The 20179-nt window shown below is 46.4% G+C and overlaps 1 protein-coding gene across 1 annotated transcript in view; it reads right to left on the bottom strand.

The window, feature by feature from the left end:
- shank2b (SH3 and multiple ankyrin repeat domains 2b) overlaps positions 1-20179 on the bottom strand; it is a 168749-nt gene that overhangs the window by 31581 nt on the left and 116989 nt on the right. Inside the window, exons 16-17 of the mRNA XM_066649888.1 lie at positions 11770-11852; positions 6725-6849 (exon numbers count right to left, since the gene is read on the bottom strand). Coding sequence (XP_066505985.1) covers positions 6725-6849; positions 11770-11852 — 208 coding nt within the window. The remainder of the gene's footprint in view (positions 1-6724; positions 6850-11769; positions 11853-20179) is intronic.

Raw genomic sequence — 20179 nt, 5'->3', positions numbered from 1 at the left:
CGCTGTAAATTTACAGCAATTTTTTACAGTGTATGAAACACAAGTAAATAAAGGAGTGACATCCCAAACACTCCAGCACAGCATTTAATGGATACTGTGAAACAATCACAAATCCCTGGTCATGCCTCTCACTGCAGTCCATGGCTCTCTCCATGGCTCTGTCTGGGTGAATGTAACGGCCTTATAATGCTACTCTACGTGACACTTTGTTGGCTAACGTAACAGAACTGGGTACATCTCCCCTAAGGATAATGAGTTCTATGTCATTTCTTCAAACTGAATTTTGAAATTGAACAACAAAGGCAAATATACAAGGTTTTGTTTGGACAGCAGCTATATTTATAAACAAATACAAACCTCTCTGTCAGCACAGCTCTGACTGTAACATACAGTAGTGGACAGGAGGCGTAGAAGAGCTCTGTCTGTCGGGGTTGGTGTTATCTGGATGGTCTTAGAAAGCGGAGACACACACATAGATACCCAAAAAACACACACACACACCAACACAGAGACCCCCCCAGACACATCCATCAGTCAAACAGTGAGAGAGCAGCAGCTCCGTCTCTGAAGCTGTAAAACGTCCCCTGAGCTCCTGGACAGGAAGGCGGTCAATAACATTGACTGCACGATTAAAGAGTGCCAATTGTTTGCAAGGTCATCAGGAGTGGGGAGAAATGACCAAGCAGTAAAACACCAGACTACTACTTTGCTTACGGGGTGGACACATACGAACATATGAAAGTGCGATTCCAGTCAGAATTGTTGACTGTTTTAACACAATTAACATTAAACATCTACTGAATAAAGTCGGGGAGGCACAGTGGCGCAGCAGGGAGCATCGCAGTCACACGGGGCCTGGAGGTTGTGGGTTCAATTCTCGCTCCGGGTGACTGTCTGTGAAGACTGTGGTGTGTTCTCCCTGTGTCTGCGTGAGTTTCCTCCGGGTGACTGTCTGTGAGGAGTGTGGTGTGTTCTCCCTGTGTCTGCGTGGGTTTCCTCCGGGTGACTGTCTGTGAGGAGTTTTGTGTGTTCTATCTGTGTCTGTGTGGGTTCCCTCCAGGTGACAATCTGTGAGGAGTGTGGTGTGTTCTCCCTGTGTCTGCATGGGTTTCCTCTGGGTGCTCCGGTTTCCTCCCACAGTCCAAAAACACACGATGTGTGTGTGTGTGTGTGTGTGTGTCTGTGTTGCCCTCTGAAGGACTGGCGCCCCCTCCAGGGTGTATTCCCACCTTGCGCCCAATGATTCCAGGTAGGCTCTGGACCCACCGCAACCCTGAACTGGATAAGGGTTACAGATAATGAACGAATGAATGAATAAAGCCGGAAACCTGCTTATCCAACATTTCTTATGAAATCTGCAGTACTGACAAGTATTTCGCAATTCTATCACATCCCATGTGTATTGGATTAGTTTCAACAGGTTCATGACTCTCGAAAACACAGCTCCACTTGCTCCACAGACAAATGCTTCAAAGCTTTAAACCCCTTTAGCCCACACATGGCATTGAGTAAGGTGACCTTGAAGAGTTACTCCGCCTTAATTTTTCATTAATGGCTGAAAAGTGTTGCTATGGAGTGAAAAACTACACCAACATTGTTTAAAATTAAATATATACGTATATTTATTTCGTTTATTGTTATCCGCTGTGCTGAAGACAGGTATCTATACGATTAAAGAGAAGCACATTACGGTATCCGTGCAGATCCCTGCACCCTGATTACACACTCACTGCACCTGGATTGTACGATACAACCTTATGAAAATGAAACAAACTACCCAGCAGAGCCTCTCACACTTCTGAGCACTGTTCAAAGCTGTAGTTACACTTTAATCTTGTATGCGGCTGCTCTGGAGCACGTCTTTCATGCTTTTCCATGCTTTTCTAGATTGGATCTTGGTTATGTTTGTGTTGGTTCCTCTCATCATCCACTGTAAAGTAACAATGCGCATTTGCACATCAAAACAGCTGGCACTGACATTTTACCAAATCAATCAATCGACTGAAGCGCAGGGTGCTGAGTGATCACCCGACAAATCCTAGATTCAAGTCTGAATCCACAACGTACTGCCATCAGGGTGGGAAATGGACTAAAGCTATTGTTTTATTGTTTATGCAGCATATGGCCGCGTAACTCGGCTTATTAGCTGTAATCACATCATCAGAATGCAATCTGTTTCAGCGGCAGCATGTTCAACCTACATAAACCCTTCAAATACCATCAAATAATTCATACATAGCTCCCACGGCTGCACTTCTCGTGCCCTGCTTCTCCATCCTTTCACTACTCATCTGTATCCGACACAAACCGAGTGCTTCCATAAATTCTGCATGTGGTGGAGTTAATTTCTTGCTGACGTGAAGATGAAGAGCCATGTGTTACAATTCACATTTATGTTCATCCAATAGCTGCATCGCTAGCATCCATTGGATCTGGTCAGCAAAAGAAAAGTCCCTGACAAGTGTCAAATCTTTTAAAAAAAATAACAAGAGTGAGGAGAAGCAAATGTCTGGTGAGTAAACTGACCGTATTCTAAATGCAAGTTTAAGTTTATTATGTTAGCATTAGTTGTCTAAAATATCCTAGGGTGACCAGACATCCTCTTTTACCCGGACATGTCCTCTTTTTTAGACTAAAAAAATGTCCGGGCGGAATTTCACAAACATCCGGGATATTGTTTTTCTAGAGCTTACATAGAACTTCGAGAAGTTTCGTTCACAAACTAGTCCCGCCCTCCCCTACTCCGATTGGTTCGATTGAGTGAGAAGGGGGCGTGGTGAAGTAGCCTAAAGTCTTCTGATTGGACGGTCTGACTGTAGAGCTACCGTTATTGGTCGATAACCTTCTCTGTAAACATTTAATTGGAGACTTGTCCTCTTTTTCACCATCTCAGATCTGGTTTTGTGATATGCTCAGATATTCAGCAGAGGTAGTACAGGTCTCTGTTTCCCCCTCCTCAGAACCTGGGGCTGTTAAATCGGGATAGAGAGGGGAGCGACGGCACCATGATTTTATGAACAATGAAAATGAGGAAAGAATGGCAGTAGCAATTTCAATGGTCAAAATCCATAACCCTTTCTAACAGGCTGATAACTTATACCTGTTTTTTCCCAGCTCCACCTCTCAAACCCTCACCCACCCACCTATGTCTTGCAACTAGGTATGTACATATTAACTTGGTACTAGGTAGTATACACCATAGTATACACCGTAACATTATAGCATAATATTATATCATTATAACATAATATTGGAATCCAACATTTTTACAATGACTTCCACCTGTAAAGTTACTCTTTGGAGATACATATCTTTTTTAAACCCCAGAGAATTTTCATGCAATCAGCCTGTTAGCTTAATGCCCCTTACTACAGCACCAGGAGAGCGAGAACCAGCACATGCTTCCTCCAAGACACGTGATGTCAGTCATCGCCTTCGTTTTGCACTTTTTCATTTTGCACAAACGCAACATCTCTGGACAGACCCGAACTCTGGAGAGCCACAACTCAAACCTCACATCAGCTGAGAGATGCCTGTGTGCGCTCTCCCGAAGTCTGGGCTAACACTTAGATCACTAAGCCACTGAGGAGCCCAGAACCCATCTGTCTTAAACGCACAGTAAAAAAAGGTATCTGTGAAATAGGTGGACATAAATCATACGATAAAAAAATATAAACAAATATAAAACAAATAATAGAAGTGGGCCTTAGTGGAAAAATGAAAACACAAGAAAATGTAAGACATGCGCCCTTTAAGGCATAATGGGGCGTTTTATTGGGCTAATTCATCATGAATTTATCACAGATTACTTTCTGTAATCACTGAATTTTGTGTCGCAGTCACACAGCTCCAGGGACCTGGAGGTTGTGGGTTCGATTCCCACTCCGGGTGACTGTCTGTGAGGAGTGTGGTGTGTTCTCCATGTGTCTGCGTGGGTTTCCTCTGGGTGACTGTCTGTGAGGAGTGTGGCGTGTTCTCTCTGTGTCTGCGTGGGTTTCCTCCGGGTGACTGTCTGTGAGGAGTGTGGCGTGTTCTCTCTGTGTCTGCGTGGGTTTCCTCCGGGTGACTGTCTGTGAGGAATGTGGCATGTTCTCCCTGTGTCCGTGTGGGTTTCCTCCGGGTGATTGTCTGTGAGGAATGTGGTGTGTTCTCCCTGTGTCTGCGTGGGTTTCCTCTGGGTGACTGTCTGTGAGGAGTGTGGCGTGTTCTCTCTGTGTCTGCGTGGGTTTCCTCCGGGTGACTGTCTGTGAGGAATGTGGCATGTTCTCCCTGTGTCTGTGTGGGTTTCCTCCGGGTGATTGTCGGTGAGGAATGTGGTGTGTTCTCCCTGTGTCTGCGTGGGTTTCCTCCGGGTGACTGTCTGTGAGGAGTGTGGTGTGTTCTCACTGTGTCCACGTGGGTTTCCTCCGGGTCACTGTCTGTGAGGAGTGTGGTGTGTTCTCCCTGTGTCTGCGTGGGTTTCTTCCGGGTGACTGTCTGTGAGGAGTGTGGTGTGTTCTCCCTGTGTCTCCGTGGGTTTCCTCCGGGTGACTGTCTGTGAGGAGTGTGGTGTGTTCTCCCTGTGTCCGCGTGGGTTTCCTCCGGGTGACTGTCTGTGAGGAGTGTGGTGTGTTTTCCCCATGTCTGCGTGGGTTTCCTCTGGGTGACTGTCTGTGAGGAGTGTGGCGTGTTCTCACTGTGTCCGTGTGCGTTTCCTCCGGGTTACTGTCTGTGAGGAGTGTGGTGAGTTCTCACTGTGTCCGTGTGCGTTTCCTCCGGGTGACTGTCTGTGAGGAGTGTGGTGAGTTCTCACTGTGTCCGCGTGGGTTTCCTTCGGGTCACTGTCTGTGAGGAGTGTGGTGAGTTCTCACTGTGTCCGTGTGCGTTTCCTCTGGGTGACTGTCTGTGAGGAGTGTGGTGTGTTCTCCCTGTGTCTGTGTGGGTTTCCTCCGGGTCACTGTCTGTGAGGAGTGTGGTGTGTTCTCTCTGTGTCTGTGTGGGTTTCCTCCGGGTGACTGTCTGTGAGGAGTGTGGTGTGTTCTCCCTGTGTCTGCGTAGGTTTCCTCTGGGTGACTGTCTGTGAGGAGTGTGGTGTGTTCTCCCTGTGTCTGCGTGGGTTTCCTCCGGGTGATCCGGTTTCCTCCCACAGTCCAAAAACACACGTTGGTGGATTGGCGACTCAAAAGTGTCCATAAGTGTGAGTGAATGTGTGTGTGTGTGTTTTGCCCTGTGAAGGACTGGCGCCCCCTCCAGGGTGTGTTCCCGCCTTGCGCCCAATGATTACAGGCAGGCTCTGGACCCACTGCGACCCTGAACTGGATAAGCGCTTACAGATAATGGATGAATGAATGATTTTTGTCTGTTGGCCTGTCACTGCAATCCTCTCTCTCTGCCACTGTAAATAATGCATTTTCTAAATGACTTGCCCAGTTACATAAAAATAATAATTATATAAAGGAATGCTGAAAACATCTTTTGAACAGAGTTATGAGTCTGTACTATGACAGTGGGGACAAGTCAAGGTTGATGGCTTTGCTGTGTCTTTCTCCACAATCCCACAAACAAACGGGCAGGAAGGAAATGCTTCCTGAAGGGAAGACCACCTTGTGCTTTCGAAGCCTCATCCAGGAAAGAGAGAGATTGTGTGTGTGTGTGTGTGTTTGTGTGCCTCTGTGTTCTCATTAAAGATGTAACTGTGACCTTCCCTCGTGTTCACACTCTCAGGCTTTATATAAATGTTCTCCTGTTGACACAAACGTGTGAATGATTCAACACATCCACTTCAGGATCCATAGGTGGGAAGCGTCCAGCACTGGGAAAGGGCTGGTTTTTCAGGAGAGGATCTAAAGCCAAATCCCAAACACAGCTTCCAGCGAGTCTCAGCACAGCAGAAACAGGACTGAACCACCTTTTAGAAGCATTCTCTATCAATACGTCAACAAAACAATTAAATCTATTTTGCAATCTCTCTGTCAAAAATTTCCCACATTATAAACATGCAGCTAGTCACAGAACCGAGGCACCACTGCCGCTTTCACAGTGCCATGTTTCCCAAGCAGCACACGCTCAAGAGCCACGTCCAAAACTAGGTCTTACTAACAACAGTGCACTATTTATGGAGTCTACCATTTTGCCATGGTTGGAAAACAACAACACCTAGGTATAACTCTTAAGATCTCACAATCTCATACCTCAAGAGGTAGTGTACAAATATATTCAGAAATGTAGCATGCGTAGTAAAGAAACAGAGCAGAAATGAACTACCCACAATGCACTGCTTTGTACAAAAAGTTATGGCAGTTGCAGATTCACTAGCTCCCTGTGTGTGCTAAGTAACAGCTCACTTGAATTCTACTCTTTCTCTTTGAATGTAGGAAATAGAGAGTGGTGGCCATTTATCTTCCCTATAGTAGAGTGTTGTATAATGCCTAGATGGAGGGAATAGTGACCAGTAACCATATATATTTATATAATGGAAGTAATGGTCATTAGGGGACATTTAAGGGGCCCTTATAATCTAAAGTTAATGGTTTTCTAAAGAGGTGATTAAGAAGTGTGATTAGGGGCCATTTCCGTGCTCTATGCTTTTGTTCCAGTGCCTTATATAATGCCATGTCCATGACATTCCCTCAAAGTAGGGAACAGTGATTATTTACCCCACTTTTTGGTGGTCCCTTGTTTCCAGCATTTTCCAGATTTTCCAGCACAGAACCAGTTTGAAACACAGCTCCAGCTCTTTTCCTACCTCGATGAGGAAGTCTCCGGTCCTGAGTCCAGCCTGCCACGCCACTCCTCCTTCATCCACAGACTCCAGATACTGCAGCGCAGGGAAGGCCGGGGTGGGGGTAAACTCCTCGATCGGGGTGTCGGCTGAGGGTCAGAAGAAGAGAAGCAAAAACCAGAGAGATAAAAAGATTACAGGACATAAGACATACTCGGCTCTGGAGGTGGGCAATGGTGATATGTTTTAGCGTGTAGATTGTAAGTCAAGTTTATTATAAACCATATGTTTCACTGAGGCAGCACGGTGGCGCAGCAGGTAGTGTCACAGTCACACAGCTCCAGGGGCCTGGAGGTTGTGGGTTCGATTCCCACACCGGGTGACTGTCTGTGAGGAGTGTGGTGTGTTCTCTCTGTGTCTGCGTGGGTTTCCTCCGGGTGACTGTCTGTGAGGAGTGTGGTGTGTTCTCTCTGTGTCTGCGTGGGTTTCCTCTGGGTGACTGTCTGTGAGGAGTGTGGTGTGTTCTCTCTGTGTCTGCATGGGTTTCCTCTGGGTGACTGTCTGTGAGGAGTGTGGTGTGTTCTCCCTGTGTCTGCGTGGGTTTCCTCTGGGTGCTCCGCTTTCCTCCCACAGTCCAAAAACACGTTGGTAGGTGGATTGGCGACTCAAAAGTGTGTGTGTGATTGAATGTGTGTCTGTGTTGCCCTGTGAAGGACTGGCGCCCCCTCCAGGGTGTATTCCTGCCTTGCGTCCAATGATTCCAGGTAGGCTCTGGACCCACCGTGACCCTGAACTGGATAAGAGCTTAAAGATAATGAATGAATGAATGTTTCACTGAATCAATATCATTGGGTCTTTATGTGTCATGGTATGATAATGTTAACATCTCGCCCACCTCTGTTCTACACCAAACCCCAGTGAAATCTAGAGACCTCATGCCCTGGCTGTAAAATGTGTGAGGTAACGTTCTGAAAACGAGAACAAGAGGAAGTCTAGTGTTCACAAGGTCAAAGCAGGGAATATTTAAATATGACACGGCTCTGTATTCACTGACTGGCCTCTTTAACTGAAACAACTGCACCGGAGGTCCACCTTGCTGTTGTACAGTGAGATACTGCAGCATTGTTTGAGTTAACCATCTTCTGGCCCTTCATCACACAGTCACTGTCTAGACATGTTTGAGTGGTGGAGGACTCTGAACCCAGCAGTGACGCTGACGTCTGTAAAACCACAACGACGCTGATACACACACACTCACGCATAAACCCCTGTGAGTGTCAGTGCCTACAGTGGTCCACCAGACAAAGAACTGTGTATGACATGAGGAGATACCCAGACTGACAAGCAACACTCAGACAGTGAATCTAAAGGCAGCTCGACCTCAAAAGTTAACCAATAGATGAAAGTACAAGGTGTTTCCAATAAATAAACTGGAATTTCTGACAGATAAATTGGCCAGTGAGAACAGATATGAGCAATATAAATAATATTTACTATTAGTTATTAACTAATACCAACAACATAAGACCATTCTGTCTATTTCTAAACACTTCTACAAGTTTTACACAGTTTCAACAAAGTGAAGGTGCCTTATTCCACCGTCAGATAATTAGACTCACTTTGAGCATTATTTCTGGAAACCAACACAATTATCTGCCTTGTGATGTTGCCACCTGCCAGTGGAATAAGACACTTTCAGACGACGCAATGACGTAAAACAAGTGGAACTTTATGAACTGGGTTTAAAAGTCTCAAACTTCTCCAACAATCTCATGATGAAAAATGCTACACATGTCAACTACATCTGAGGTGTTCACCTTTGCCTGACCTTTTAGGCCATGTTTGTGCTTCCTGTTTGATCAACTCAAATAATAATAAGAGTCTAATAAGACTCTAATAAGAGTCAACTTTACAGATGAACCCATACATCCATAAAACAATGACAAAGGCAACAAAATCACACGCTCCAAAAATGAGGCCTTTGCAAGTGAAGTCATCTTAAATCTAGTGGATATAGGTTTTATTTATTTATTTTTAAGCTGTTTTGATATTGTAGTAAGTATATGATAATGTTATTTAGGTCATTCATTCATTATCTGTAACTCTTATCCAGTTCAGGGTCGCGGTGGGTTCAGAGTCTACCTGGAATCATTGGGCGCAAGGTGGGAATACACCCTGGAGGGGGCGCAAGTCCTTCACAGGGCAACACACACACTCACACATTCACTCACACACTCATACCTACGGACATATTTGGGTCGCCAATCCACCTACCAACGTGTGTTTTTGGACTATGGGAGGAAACCCACGCAGACACAGGGAGAACACACCACACTCCTCACAGACAGTCACCCGGAGGAAACCCACGCAGACACAGGGAGAACACACCACACTCCTCACAGACAGTCACCCAGAGGAAACCCACGCAGACACAGAGAGAACACACCACACTCCTCACAGACAGTCACCTGGAGGAAACCCATGCAGACACAGGGAGAACACACCACACTCCTCACAGACAGTCACCCAGAGCAGGGCTCAAACCCACAACCTCCAGGTCCCTGGAGCTGTGTGACTGCGACACTACCTGCTGACACACACACTCTCTCTCTTCTTATAAAGGCTAATCCCAACAAGCAGCAGTGGTCATTACACTTTCTAGGCTGAATCTGACAACAGCAACATGTCTGACCACTGCTGCTAGTTGGAATAAGCTTTTACAGATGTGTGTGTGTGTCACTTGTCGTGAAAGCCTTATGCAGCTGTCATGCAGCCTTAAGAAGGGACACCTACAGTGAAATATAATCAGATACACTGACTAGGGTTTAAGGTGATTTCACCTGCCAAGACATCATGTTTTCTTGCAGCGCATGGTGAAGCTGAAGAGTTTTCCTCACTTCCACAGTGCTGCACACTCCCTTCACAGCAGCTTCTTTCCTTTCAGCTCAAATGCTGTGCACTTGCTCACCGCAGCCCTGACACAAGCCTGGGATTCAGACGACGGCCGAGTGGCGTAGGACATTCATGTGGTTTAAAGTGTCGTTATCTTGACTTATTATCACCACCGTCCAAAGCTATAGCTGCTTTCACCTATCGTCTCAACACAGTCTACATCCTTTACGCTGTGTAAGACTATCATAAATGCTCTGAAATGATTTGGAATAACACTTTATTACATGATGCTTCCTGTCAAAGTTAAGAATGTTTTCTCAGCTTCATTTTTGGTGACAGATGCTTTTTTTAATGGTGATGATGCATAGGGTGTAACACCGAGGCACTATATCAGGCTTCAACATCTGTTCCTGCCCTTATGTTTTTGCGTGAGACTGCTTCAGACTGTCAGAAGATATTTCATGAGCCGTGTTAATCAGTGGAACCCAGGCCTCATCAAAGCAAGAGTGGCCTCCTGCAATTAACATATTTATGATCTTTATATTGACAACTCAGGCAAATTAACAGTGCTGCATTAGGCTCAGTTCAAATGGACTGAGGATATGCCGCACAGGAGGAACAGCTGAGTCTCAGAGAGAGAGAGAGAGAGAGAGAGAGAGACAGAGAGAGAGGGGAATGGAGAGAGAGAGAGAGGGGAATGGAGAGAGATCCAGAGCCAAGTGAAGCGGTCAGTCCAGTGCAGCCCTTAGATGCTGCTGTCCCCAACACCACACACACACACACACACACACACACACACTCTCGCTCACTCACTGTAACCTCAGCAACCACAACCACATCAGTCAAGGCCTCATGCCTTTTTTCTTTTAGGAGCTTTAATTTAAGGAGAAGACATTTCCTCTTGTGAAGATCATCTTAACCACACAATGTTCATGCTTTTATCATCCTGGGGACTTTAGGTCACCCTTAAAGACTAAATGCACACACACACACACACACACACACACACACACACACACACACACACACACACACACACAAAGGCATGAGACAAAGGGATTATGTAATGTCCGAGGTTCATGGGAATTAATAATACAACTAAACTTTTACAGCCCCCCCCCCCCCCCACACACACACACACACCCCAATAAATAAATAAATAAATAAAAATTCAAATAAATCAAAGTTTGTCTGCTGATGCTACCCAGCCAAGGGGCAATGCAATTGTGTATGATGCATGCACTTGGGTGGGGCGAAGGGGCAAATAAAATCAGATCCACCAATGGAGTAACAAGAGACACCTACGAGGGCAAATAAAGGATCAAATATAATCATAAATTCTAATGAAATTAATGCAGCTTCAGGAGGCAATTAAACACAGCACATGCAGTTGGGGAATGTGTGAGGGGCAAATAAACATACCACAAGCACAGGAGTGAAGGTTTGAAAAGCATTGGAGTGAGGGTAGGGGCAAAAAAAGGGGTGAAAGTGGCAAATGAACAAAGTACCTGAACTGAATAGTGTGTAGGGAGCAACTATAAACAACCCATGCCAAGGAGTGAGGGTGGGAGGCAAATTAATGTAACTAGGGAGGGGTAAATAAATACCCTACATGCACTGGAGTGAGGGTGGGTTGGTGCAAATAAAAACAGCACATGTATATGAGTTTGAGAGGTTCAATAATCAAACAGAGAACATAGGGGCAGGGGAGAGGAGTGGGACAGGGTCAAATAAAACAAACTCATGCACTCTGGGTGATGGGGAGGAGGGGGGACTTTATACAGGGGTGATAAAATAAAGCATATAAAATGCACTGGAGTGATGGGGCATGTAAATACATCACATGCCGTGTGGGCAGGGGGTAGGTGCTGGGGCAATATTAAACCAACATATGCACTAAGGAGACTATACAGGAATAAAATGGGCTACAAACACACATCACAGGCCGTAGAGGGTAGTAAAGCTGGGGTGGGTGGGTTGAGAAAAGGGGGCAACCAAGCATATTAATGCACTAGTGATGCGGCAAGGAAAGACATCACACGCCGTTTGGAAGGAGCTGGGGGGGAGAGGGGGTCACACCAAAAGGAGTGATGGAGTGGGAGGGTAAATAAGCACTTGACATATGGGGGTGGGGGTGGGGGAGGTTTGAGGGGGCAGCAGAGTGGCCCCTGTCTTACCTTTGGCCCCTCGCAGGACGAAGCCGAACCCCTCATTGTCCTTCTTCTGCAGCACCACTGTCTTCTCTTCGATCACACAGTCGCTGTGGAGAAAATCGCGCGCATAGCGACCGTTAGTGTTCCAGCCGGCCATCCGCATCATGGCCACTGCGGCGGAGCGCACGGAGGAGCCACGAGAGCGGCTGACACACCGCAGCCACGCCGCCGAGGGCACGCGCTGCTGCGCGGACGAGTACAGCATCGCGCCGCCACGCACACTCACACACACACACACACATACACACACACACACACACTCTCTCTCACTCACTCACATCCAGTCATGTAGAGGCGCCTTTAAGACGCCAGGAGGAGGAGGAGAGACATAACAGAGAGAGACTCAGAGAGAGACACAGAGAGAGAAGGGGAGACAGGGATGTAAGAGAAAAAGGAGAGGTAGGGAGCCGAGAGAGAAAGAGAGAGAAGGGATGGGGAGAGAGCGAGAGAGGGAGGGGGAGAGTGAAGGAGAACGAGAGAGTGGGAGATGGTGATGGAAGGGATGGGGAGAGAGAGAGAGAGAGAGAGAGAGAGAGAGAGAAAGTGGAAAATAAGTGAGAAGACAGACTGGGGAGACTGAGAAAGAGACTACATATATACTAGATGGAAGACAGAAAGTGAGAGAGAAGGAGTTGGAGAAGAGAAGAAGAATGATAAAGGGGATAAGCGAGATTTTAAGACAGAAGCAAAAGAGACACTCAGAGAGGAGAGAAAAAGCTGTAGAAGGAATGAGGGAAAGAATAAGAGAGAAGCAAGGAGGGGTTGAGAGAGGGAGGGGAATATGTAGAGAGAAAAGAGAATGAGAGATAGAGAGAGTATGAATGAGTGGCAGGAGACAGAAGAGAATAGTGAAGTGAGAAATTGATAGAGAAAACGGGACAGAGAAAAAATGAGAGAGATGGAGAGTGGGAGACAGGAAGAGATGGATTCTGTACACAACAGTACAGCCTGAGAAAGATCAGTCGAGTGCTGCTTAATTTTCTAATCTCTAAAGAAAACAAAGAAACAATGTTCAAACATTACCCCAGATTTCTCAAATACATGTGCAATATATCAGTATATGAACTGTTCTATTACAAACCGATATTTATATATTATCATAAACATACCTCTGCTCTAACAAACACAGCCCTCACTAACACAGTTCAGGGTTGCGGTGGGTCATTAGGCGTAAGGTGGGGACACAACCTGGAGGGGGCGTCAGGGAGAAAACACCACACTCCTCACAGACAGTCACCCGGAGGAAACCCACGCATACACAGGGAGAACACACCACACCCGACAGACAGTCACCCGGAGGAAACCCACGCAGACACAGGGAGAACACACCACACTCCTCACAGACAATCACCCGGAGGAAACCCACGGAGACACAGGGAGAACACAACACACTCCTCACAGACAGTCACCCGGAGGAAACCCACGCAGACACAGGGAGAACACAACACACTCCTCACAGACAGTCACCCGGAGGAAACCCACGCAGACACAGGGAGAACACAACACACTCCTCACAGACAGTCACCCGGAGGAAACCCACGCAGACACAGGGAGAACACACCACAGCCCACAGACAGTCACCCGGAGGAAACCCACGCAGACACAGGGAGAACACACCACAGCCCACAGACAGTCACCCGGAGGTAACCCACACAGACACAGGGAGAACACACCACACCCCACAGACAGTCACCCGGAGGAAACCCACACAGACACAGTGAGAACACACCACACTCCCCACAGACAGTCACCCGGAGGAAACCCAAGCAGACACAGGGAGAACACACCAAACTCCTCACAGACAGTCACCCGGAGGAAACCCACGCAGACACGCCACACTCCTCACAGGCAGTCACCCGGAGGAAACCCACGCAGACACAGGGAGAACACACCACACTCCTCACAGACAGTCACCCGGAGCGGGACTCGAACCTACAACCTCCAGGACCCTAGAGCTGTCTGACTGCGAAACTACCTGCTAGTAATATTCCAGGGAAGGTTCAGTGATGTATAGAGGGTTGGTGGTTAGAAAGCCTGTAGCACGCTAAGAAGATTCTAAATTAGACCCATTGTGATTTATACAAGTGCTGTTCAAATTTTCAGGATGTATTTACTTCTTAGAAGTGCAGTGTGTTTGTTTCTTTCTACTTTAGAAGAATGCTTTTTACCCAAATCATGCCAGATGATCGTTAGCACTTTAGTGTGGCACTCAATGTCGGTTTGAAATCTTTCCGAAAAATATCACAGCACAAGCACTGATTATATCACGCACCTCTAAAGCACACTGCACGAGGACAATCAGAACATTATGAACACGCCTCGCTTGATTCTAAGATAAAAGACTTCACATCAGTCAGAGCTCTGTGATGGTTTCTGACAAACTCTCAGCTGATAAACTGTACGCTGAGTTTGCATGGGAGTATTGAAAGCCTTCAGAAAGCAGAGAGCTGACTCCTGCAGAATGATGCATGGTTACCATAGCTACATAATCTGCTTGGCAGGGAGGGGTAAGTGTACGTGCATGCGTGCGCGTGTGCATGCACACGTGCGCGCGTGTGTGTGTGTGTAGGGACTTACTGTGGTGTTGTCATAGAGGTCATTAATATCCTGGCTGGCTAATCACAGATCAAGCATCAAGACTCATTATTCACTCGTAAATGAGGTGAATTCAAACCTGCACGCTCTCGGAGAACGCTCATTTTACTCCTGTTTCTCTTAAACAATACTTCATCAGCCCTTCCCTCAGTATAGTTACAGGCCCTAACACTGTGCCAAAGCTGCCAGTGGAAGATAAATAGGTTCATTTGTGGCATGCGTTAAGCTTTCTGTGAAGCTGGAAAGTCTGTTTTTAGCTTGATGAGGGTCTATATGCAGAGGAACCCAGACCCTAACAGCACCACTACTAACAGAACCCCTACAGTTGCAGAGAGAAATTCACTGATACAGCACTGTCCTGAAATCAAAGGGGGTGGCGGAGGCAGGGGGTGGTGTCCTACCATCTTCTAAATGTTGGAGCCTTTGGGATGACTTGAAATGATGTTTGGGATCCCGAATGAATCATCCAATTGCACTGCCCTTGTGGCTGAACGCCATCCAACCCTCAAAGAAATGTTCCAACGTCAGTGTTTCAAAATACCCAGTACGGTGAGAGAAAGAAGGGTAGGTGGCCACAAACTTTTGGACGTATACATAGAAAGCAACATGACAACACATCATCTGTATGAGGGATTTCAGGCTGGAGCTGTAAGGCCTCTGTCTTGCTACTCCAGACACATTAGAAACTGCACTATGTAACTTTTGGACTCAGACAGGAAACAACCCCCTTCTTTGAGAGGCTTGGTAGCAGAAGGTTGCCAGTTCCATCCCCTCAACTAGCAGGAAAAACTGAGGTTGTCGGGGGAGTGTTTGAAAAGCACTGTCTCCTCCCTCAACATCCACGGTGTAGATGACCGTGAGCAAAGCACCTAACCCTGGAATGGCCGCCCACTGCTCCAGGTGTGTGTGTACTCATTGTCTCTAGTGCAATAATATATGTGTGTGTGTTTTCACTGCCAAGGATTGGTTAAATGCAAAGGCACAATTTTGCTGCACATTCTTCAGTGACGATAAAAGCCCATTAAGGTTTACATTATTTTAATGACGTCACATGAGCGTACCACATGCTTCATGACCAACATCAAACAAACTAACAAGCTGCACGAGCTTTCATGGCAAAGATAATTTGCTTTGAGCAGCTCTCAGATGTTCATTATTAGAGCGAGACGAAGCTGTGCAAAAGGTCAGATGCTTTGCTTTTGTAGCGTTTACTGGCACTCACTTCAAGTTAAGCACTGATGCTACATTAACGCTGAATACAGAGGCATGTGCAGGGGAAGACTAGGCGGCATTGGACATGGATTGTGTATGTACTCCATACAGAAACAAATGTTCCAAGTGGTGTAGATCTGATTTGGGTTTGGTTTCCCAAGGCTTTGCAGCACGAGAGAGTGAACACTGTGTTAATCCAAAGTGATCCAACGTGATGCCCCTGGCGTCCATGGCCTGGAGTCCAAGAGAACATAGATGAACCCGCTCTCAATGGGTTGGAGACGGCTCTGACTCTTGCGCCCATGACTTAACGTGATGCTAGACTTCACTCTCCCTGACTGGATGGACTCTGTGTTTGAGGGTGAAATTATCAGTAATATACTGGGATAAGAGCTGCACAGCACAGTGTTGCTGCAAGTCCTGGGTTTAACCCCAGCCTCAGGTCCCTGTCTGTGAGGATTGTGGTGTGTTCTCCCAGTGTCTGTATGGGTTTCCTCTGGGGGTTCCTTGTTTCCTCACACAGCCCAAAAACACATGGGGGCAAGTGGATGTTGCAGTGAGGAAATTTCCACTTGTGTTTTTTTTTTTTTGTTGGTGTGTGTGTGTGTGAGAGAGTGAGTGACTGGGTGAGTGTGTGAAATTCTCCACAGGAGTGTGTGTGTGACTGGGTGAGTGAGGTTAGGTAGGCTCCGGACCCTTTAAAGAATATGAACGAATTAATGAATGGATGCGGCACGGTGGTACAGCAGGTAGCGTCGCAGGAACACAGCTCCAGGGACCTGGAGGTTGTGGGTTCGATTCCCGCTCCAGGTGACTGTCTGTGAGGAGTGTGTTGTGTTCTCCATGTGTCTACGTGTGTTTCCTCCGGGTGACTGTCTGTGAGGAGTGTGTTGTGTTCTCCCTGTGTCTGCGTGGGTTTCCTCCGGGTGACTGTCTGTGAGGAGTGTGGTGTGTTCTCCCTGTGTCTGCATGGGTTTCCTCCAGGTGACTGTCTGTGAGGAATGTGGTGTGTTCTTCCTGTGTCTGCGTGGGTTTCCTCCGGGTGACTGTCTGTGAGGAGTGTGGTGTGTTCTCCCTGTGTCTGCGTGGGTTTCCTCCAGGTGACTGTCTGTGAGGAGTGTGTTGTGTTCTCCCTGTGTCTGCATGGGTTTCCTCCGGGTGACTGTCTGTGAGGTGTCTCCAGGGTGTGTTTCCGCCTTGCGCCCAATGATTCCAGGTAGGCTCTGGACCCACCGCGACCCTGAACTGGATAAGCGCTTACAGATAATGAATGAATGAATGGAAGGAAGGATTAAATAAATTGAGGAAATAACTGAGTTTAAAAAATTGAAAATAAATATATATCATGATATTTGCACCCTGGCAATACAAAAATGATCAGTATCCCTACACAAAGCTGCACGTGTGTATGCTCTGAAGTCTGATGTTCTCTTTATTGCTTCACTGCTCAGCATCTATACCCTGAAACACTGAATTTATCTTTAGAGTTGGGAGCTGATTCACAAGCTGAAAGTAGGGCAGTTGTATAATGTCAAATTGATGTTGCAGTCTGGGCCGCTAACAAGCATTAAAAGCTTAAAACGGTCTAAATTTTCCCTAGAAAGAGCTCCTTTCCTGTAAGTCAGGGGGCCTACGACAGGAAGTAGACTGCAAACGCATCGCAACGGATTCACTCTGTGTGTCTCCATGACAACGTTCTCTGTGCGAGGGGTGTGTCTGCTGAGTAGGAGTTCAGCTTGTTGCTTATGGAATTTTCCTTTTTGCCTTCTTTTCACCCTAAAGGTGTCCACCACTAAATGGACTTAGCTTGCATCACAGTAATGAAAAAAAAGGTTCAATAATCCAGGCTTTAGACACAGATTCGCTGTGGTCAGTTTGTTCATTGATTGTGTTGAGGACATTCAGTCGACAGTGTAGCCGTTCTAAAAGGTAAATAAAGCTTTGGCCTGCAATCAGTAAACCCCTGTCAACTTTATTCACATTAAGAGCACATTAAGAGAAGCTCTCCTGCTGCAATCAATCATTCTGTAAACAAAAGAAAATGCAAAAACCCGTCTTCATTTCAGCGAAACGTGACCTTGGATTACATCACAGCTCCGATTTTTTTTGACGCCTTCCTCGTGTCAGTGTTGAGCAATAGTGACCCGCAGCATTAGGGCTGCTTACATAAGCGGCCATCTGACAATGAGCGCTTTCGCACTCTCCGTAAAAACCTTTTCCAGCAAAAATATTAATAAGTAAACAGTTGTTTTGCAATGACGGTGGTGTGAAACGGAACCAAGAAAGTAATTTGGGAAATTGATGGGATGATATTTGATGAGTTTCTGCTAATCCTAGAGACTTGGATCAGAGACGGATGATTCACTGGACAGATGCAAATGCTTGGGTTATGACTGAATACAAATGCACTGTGGCTGTCAGAGCAAACTCCCCTGTCTCCAAAAGTCTAAACTTTCAGGAAAATGACAAAACATTCTTTATTTGGAACTATAGTATGTATATATTATAAATGAAATAATACGTTCCGGCAGCATGGTGTCCGGCAGCTGGCAAGTAGTCTCCCAGTCACACAGCTCCAGGGACCTGGAGGTTGTGGATTCGATTCCCACTCTGGGTGACTGTCTGTGTGGAGTGTGGTGTGTTCTCCCTGTGTCTGCATGGGTTTCCTCCGGGTGACTGTCTGAGGAGTGTGGTGTGTTCTTCCTGTGTCTGCGTGGGTTTCCTCCAGGTGACTGTCTGTGAGGAGTGTGGTGTGTTCTCCCTGTGTCTGCGTGGGTTTCCTCCGGGTGACTGTCTGTGAGGAGTGTGTTGTGTTCTCCCTGTGTCTGCATGGGTTTCCTCCGGGTGACTGTCTGTGAGGAGTGTGGTGTGTTCTCTCTGTGTCTGCGTGGGTTTCCTCCGGGTGACTGTCTGTGAGGAGTGTGGTGTGTTCTCTCTGTGTCTGTGTGGGTTTCCTCCGGGTGGCTATCTGTGAGGAGTGTGGTGTGTTCTCCCTGTGTCTGCGTGGGTTTCCTCCGGGTGACTGTCTGTGAGGAGTGTGGTGTGTTCTCTCTGTGTCTGTGTGGGTTTCCTCCGGGTGGCTATCTGTGAGGAGCGTGGTGTGTTCTCCCTGTGTCTGCATGGGTTTCCTCCGGGTGACTGTCTGTGAGGAGTGTGGTGTGTTCTCTCTGTGTCTGCGTGGGTTTCCTCTGGCTGCTCCGGTTTCCTCTCACAGTCCAAAAACACACATTGGTAGGTGGATTGGCGACTCCAAAGTGTCCGTAGGCGTGAGTGTGTGAGTGAATGTGTGTTGCTCTTTAAAGGACTGGCGCCCCCTCCAGGGTGTATTCCCGCCTTGCGCCCAATGATTACAGGTAGGCTCTGGACCCATCGCGACTGGATAAGCAATTACAGATAATGAATGAATGAATGAATAATACATTCCAAATTTTATACTTGGACACGATGTAAACAGCAGAAAAATAATAAATTATGCAACTGATTTGAAACTTAAAGATCTGATTGGTATTTTTGCTTCTGGGCTCTCCTTATAGTTGCAGAGAGTTGGACTGACTTTTACAGCACTGTCCAAAAATCAAGGAAGGTGGTTTTCCCACCTTCCTCCAAAAGTTACACAGTGCAGAGGCTCTATTTGCCCTATTACAGGTAAATTACAGATAGATCTATAGATGCTCTACTGTGCACGCAACTTGTGTAATCACCACCTGGTGTGCCCTGGAGGTCAGGCCTAAAAGGTCACGTTTTTAGGGAATTTTATTCAGAGATTACAGTCTGCAGTGGGTGTGCCTTGATGTAACGGAGTTTACTTTTGGAAATATAGTTCAGTAAAACTGGCAAATGGCTCCTAAAAAACACTTCCAATTCTCTGATGCTAAAGGTTCTGGTACCCCTTAACGTGGAAAACCATTCTCCATTGTGTTGAGAGGCGGTCAGTCAGCAGTTGGTGTTACTGACAGACAGGATGTAAAAGCTGTGCATGCTCGCTTGGTGATTCAGACAAATTATAGCTGTCAATTCTAATACAGCTTTCATAGAGAATGTGTGGGTGATTCTTAGTAAGTGAAAGAGGAAAAACTCTAAAGCAATATCTGACATAAGATAAGATAAATGAATGCTCCGATGCAGCGGTGTATGCACAGCAACGTTATGATCAATTAACCCCGAGCCTGTAAGCTACTTCTCAGGGCATTGAAAGGCCAACTGGCTAATGAGAAGACATTTGATGTGCTGCGGACCGTGAATAATGGCTTAACGACCCTCTCCACGCTGTCCCTTTCCTAAAAGCCTTTCGGTGATAATTATTTCAAAAAGCGAACAAAGAATCTTTGCTTCAGAACAGTTTATATTCCATAAATCCAGGTCTGGATTAAGTACACTGTAAGAAATGTATTCGCTGTAAATTTACAGTGAGTCTGCTACATTATTTTACTGCAAATCACAGTATTTACAGTAAATTATTGTATTATTCAATTACAGTAATAAGCTGTAAATTTGAAATACAGTAGTGTTCCTGTAAAAATACAGTAAATGGCTGGGAACTCTGCTGCCAGTATTTTACAGTAAATTT

This window comes from Hoplias malabaricus, chromosome 17 (assembly GCF_029633855.1).
Source record: "Hoplias malabaricus isolate fHopMal1 chromosome 17, fHopMal1.hap1, whole genome shotgun sequence".
NCBI lineage: Eukaryota > Metazoa > Chordata > Actinopteri > Characiformes > Erythrinidae > Hoplias > Hoplias malabaricus.
The sequence above is the reverse complement of the archived record's forward strand: the minus strand, read 5'-3'. Positions and strand labels throughout refer to the sequence as shown.